The sequence below is a fragment of the Solanum stenotomum genome, unplaced genomic scaffold, assembly GCF_019186545.1.
Source record: "Solanum stenotomum isolate F172 unplaced genomic scaffold, ASM1918654v1 scaffold30003, whole genome shotgun sequence".
Lineage (NCBI taxonomy): Eukaryota > Viridiplantae > Streptophyta > Magnoliopsida > Solanales > Solanaceae > Solanum > Solanum stenotomum.
In genome coordinates this window covers 1-4,317 of record NW_026030755.1, presented here as the reverse complement: position 1 = coordinate 4,317, position 4,317 = coordinate 1, and the positions used below count along the sequence as shown (strand labels likewise).

The following is a 4,317-nucleotide window of genomic DNA, read 5'->3' as shown; positions in this document are numbered from 1 at the left end:
AATGAGAAAAAGACGGACTGCTAACGGCATTAAATAATAATACGTAACTGGGAATCACGTTTTAACTCTAATACGTTATTGGGAATAACGTTTTAAGCATATATCTTTTAATCCTATACTAGAATAAAAAACCCCCAATTTAGTTGTACTAATTACAGAAGAAAAAAAGGGGAGATTCACGGAAGACCCAAAAAACCCATCTTCTTTCTCCTAATCCATTCAGGTTGCAATTATGGTGATAAACAAAAACACTTCTTCTTGCTCTTACAGAATTGACGCTTAATCTTTACTCGATTTGAAACCCTTTTGTTCTATACAAGAGATTTGAGAGTTTTGTTCGACTACTGAAGATTAGACACACTACAAGAGATTGGAGGTGAAACTTTCAAAAAGTTGAAGGACGTCTGCAGATTTGCTTAAAAAATGGTCAAAAACCTTTGAAAAAGAAGAAATTTTTTGTGATTGAGGTAATTTTGTCATACACTGATATAGTTTATCTTATAATTGATGAATTTGTTGTTTACCTTTTTGTTAAAAAATGACATTTTAGTTTCTGTTTTTTCCCCTTTTTATGAGAATAATATGTACTTGAAACTATTTGAGTGATGATATTCAATTTCCTCAACAGTTGCGACTCTTATAGAAAAGCTTATATTTTAATTGATATGATTGAAAATGTTCGTGGTGAAGCATTTGAGGAAAGTTTCTAAGTTACATTACACTTGTGTTTGATTTTCTTTGTTAGTTTGGTTCATTATTTTAAAAATAATTACTTATGTATAGGTATTTCTTCTATGGCTGCTAATAATGCATACCAATTGGATCCCGATCCACTTGATCCGTGTGTATTAACTGAACAGCTTACTCATAGGTCACGAGATATATGGATAGGAAATGATAATATGATTTTGAACACAAGGAAATGTGATGGGAAGTTTTGGGACTTAGTAAATAAACATCCTATCCATCCACGAGTTCTAGATGTGATTAAATTAACCGGATTATATGGTGTTTATAGATCTCATAGGCCTGTTATAGATCGTAGTTTAATCACTGCACTAGTTGAAAGATGGCGTCCTGAGACTCATACATTCCACTTTAGGACGGGTGAGGCTACGATCACCTTACAGGACGTGGAGATATTGTATGACTTACCCGTGAAAGGTAATCCAGTAGTTGGGTATGAGCCACAAAGGTCCGTAGTTGATTGGCAAAATATTTGTCAAAGATTATTAGGTTTTACTCCACACCCTCAAGACTTTAAACATAGTAGTCTCAAGGTCTCTGCGCTTAATGCACACTTGCGACTTCAGCCACGGTTGCCTAACTTGGCAACACATGATATGGTCAACGAGAAGGCTAGGTGTTATATGTTTTGGATGATTGCTGGTTTAATGTTGGCAGACACATCTGGCGGTCTTTTAAAGCTTATGTACTTGCCTATGCTGGAATATATCACTGCAGTAGGGTCTTACAGTTGGGGTAGTGCAACCCTAGCATACTTGTATCGCTTTCTTTGTAAAGCCTCCCAAAGTACCCAAAATGAGATTGCTGGATTCCTACCACTACTTCAGGTATACCCAATAATTACACTTAGTATTTATTGAAATTTTATCTAGTTTATAATTATCTGTTATGTTTAGATTTGGGCATGGGAGAGAGTTACCGTCCTTAGGCCTCAGATTGTAGCACAAAGAGACACGAGGAATATTTTCCCTGTTGGTTTACCTAGGGGTCCACATGCTGCTAGATGGTTTGTACATTTTAGTTGGACCGACACTACCAAACATGTGTTAAGAGTTTTCAGGGATGCGCTTGATTCCATGACAGAAGATCAAGTAAGATGTTGTATTAGTTTTCTCTAAACTTTCATATATATTGTAATTGTGAACACTTCCTTTTGTTATAGTTTATTTGGGAGCCATATTCTTCTGACATAATTGAGAGTCTTCCTGAATATTGCCGCTTTGGAAGAGATATATGGCGTGCTAGAGTTCCAATTTTTTGTTGGGATGTTGTGGAGGTTCATTTACCCGATCGAGTTATGAGGCAATTTGGATTGGTACAGGCGATACCATCTCCATTTCCATTTGACGCTACGCATTTTCACCATGATCGTTGAGGAAGACCAAACACAAATTGGGAGTTAGAGCATGCACAATGGTTGCATTTTTGGAACCATATTGACCAATATGTATGTAATGCACCAATCCTTCATGGATCACTTCGGTATGATGATCCCTACCTTATTTGGTTTAGACGTATTACTCGTTTTATCATTGGTAATCCTATTTCGAGTCCTCAACAACAACAAGGTTATGTGCCTAATGCGACGGCATATGAAACAATGGTAAGTTTGATAACTTAATTTTTCTTTACTTTAACTTGTCCAGTTAGCATATTGAATTAGTAGAATCTGGTTCATTAGTATTCTATCAAAGTTTGTACATCATATTTGTGGATTTGTGGATATGATTTGTCCAGTTAGCATATATATCAAAGTTTTCCTCATCTGTTCTACTTGTACTTTATATTTGTGATTTGTGGATATGATTTCATTCTCTCCATGGTGTCCTAATTTACTGGTCTGCCACATTTTTTTTATGAAAATTGACTCAACATGTTAAAAATCTGATTCCCTCATTAATTTTGCGTGGTTTACAAACTTGGTCAACTTGGCTAGCATGTTTCTTAATCTTTTAAGCACCCGATTCCCTCATAGAATTAATTATTTTGGCCAGGCACGTCATATTCATTTGATGGTTAATAAAGCAATATCACTAGGTGATAACCCATCAATTGAGGAATTTTACGGGTTTCGTGCAATGGTGCGGGATGAAAGATCTAATTGTTTGGCATATGTGCAAGAGGCAGATATGATTCATGTGCAAGCCAACTATAGAAGAGATGAGCAAATGTCTGACCATTTGCATCCCCCTATTTGTCGGTGAGGAAAATATGGTGTTGCGGGTAGGAAGGTACGTGCTGTTGAGAGAGGTCGAGTGCCTATTGAAATGGGTGAAGATGATCAAGCCACACAAGATTTCCAAGCAGCCTCAGATTATGAACCAACAAACACTGAGATTGTGCCATACATGACACCACAGACTCCACAAATTTCAAGGGATCCAAGTCTTACATCACTTGAAAATGTATTTGGTAGTAATCAACCTCAACATTTTAACAACGCCCCAAACTTTTCCTCATCGCCTGTAGAAGGTAATGAGTTGAATGATTCTAACAATGAAGTGTATGGTGATGAGTTGGAGGATGCAAATCAAGGTGCAAGCCAAGGTGGTGAACCATCGGTGAAGAATAAGCGTAAAATTTTTTCCTAAGCTTTGTGGGACTGGTACTTTAAAATCTTCACATTATTCTTTGACATAAGTGTTCCTTTTTAGTTGAATAATTGAAAAATTGTTCTTACTTTTCAGGGAGTCATCATCTTAATCAGCACGACCAAAAGAAAAAAATAAAAGATAACAAAGTTTCTGTGTTAACAAAGAAAAAAGGCAAAGGATGAATCATGTGATTCCAAGTAAGCTTATAATTCTTAGTCTTTCAATTGTTGCATCCGTATCGGATTCTTTATAAACTCGTTCTAAATGGATTGACCTTTGGAGGTCATGTAAGTGAATGGATTTTATGTTAAACAATTGACCTGATATATGTTATGTTTATGTTTATATCTATTGGCCTTTTGTATCCAGCACGTTAGGACAATTTTCTCCATAAATGGGACTGAAACATATAGTTAATTCAATATTGAAGTTACACCAGTTAAAGCTCTAATCAACATGGTAAAATTTTTTTGTTATTTTTCTTTTGAGATGCATTACGTTAATCTCGTAATGGTAATGGCTGAAAGGTTTTTCATATGGGACGCGGAAGAATGTTCTCATATAGGAATTGATATTCTGGATATGATGAATGAGAGCTACATTGGCCATACTACATTACCTACATGTTTCTACACGAAGGATGATTGCAAACTTTGGAATGGAAAGTTGTCATTCGCTAAAATAGTGAAAGATGAGGTACATGTGTTGATATACAACAAGAAACAGATGAAATGGGCTGATGGAAAACTAATCATTAAGCTACCATTCTTGAAAGATGTCTCGGTTGAGCCAGTGATAAAGCTATTGTATCTTTCTAACACTAACAAGTTGTTCTTTGTGTGGCGGGACAAGGAATCAATCCACAGTTTTGACATAAAGACAGGGAAGTTAACAATTATATTGTCCAACTACAAGCTATCTCAAGGTCTATCTCTCACTTGGCCTAGACTCTTCACTTTCAAAGGATTGCAATCTT

At 36.0% G+C, this 4,317-nt stretch overlaps 1 protein-coding gene and 1 pseudogene across 1 annotated transcript; both read left to right on the top strand.

The window, feature by feature from the left end:
- Positions 1-794: 794 nt before the first annotated feature.
- Positions 795-2,343, top strand: LOC125851783 (serine/threonine-protein phosphatase 7 long form homolog). Its single transcript, XM_049531532.1, has 3 exons — positions 795-1,574; positions 1,644-1,838; positions 1,910-2,343. The coding sequence occupies exons 1-3, from the start codon at positions 795-797 to the stop codon at positions 2,120-2,122; spliced, it is 1,188 nt and encodes a 395-aa protein (XP_049387489.1). The 3' UTR covers positions 2,123-2,343.
- A 572-nt stretch (positions 2,344-2,915) lies between these two features.
- On the top strand, positions 2,916-3,523 carry LOC125851784 (uncharacterized; annotated as a pseudogene).
- Positions 3,524-4,317: the final 794 nt, after the last annotated feature.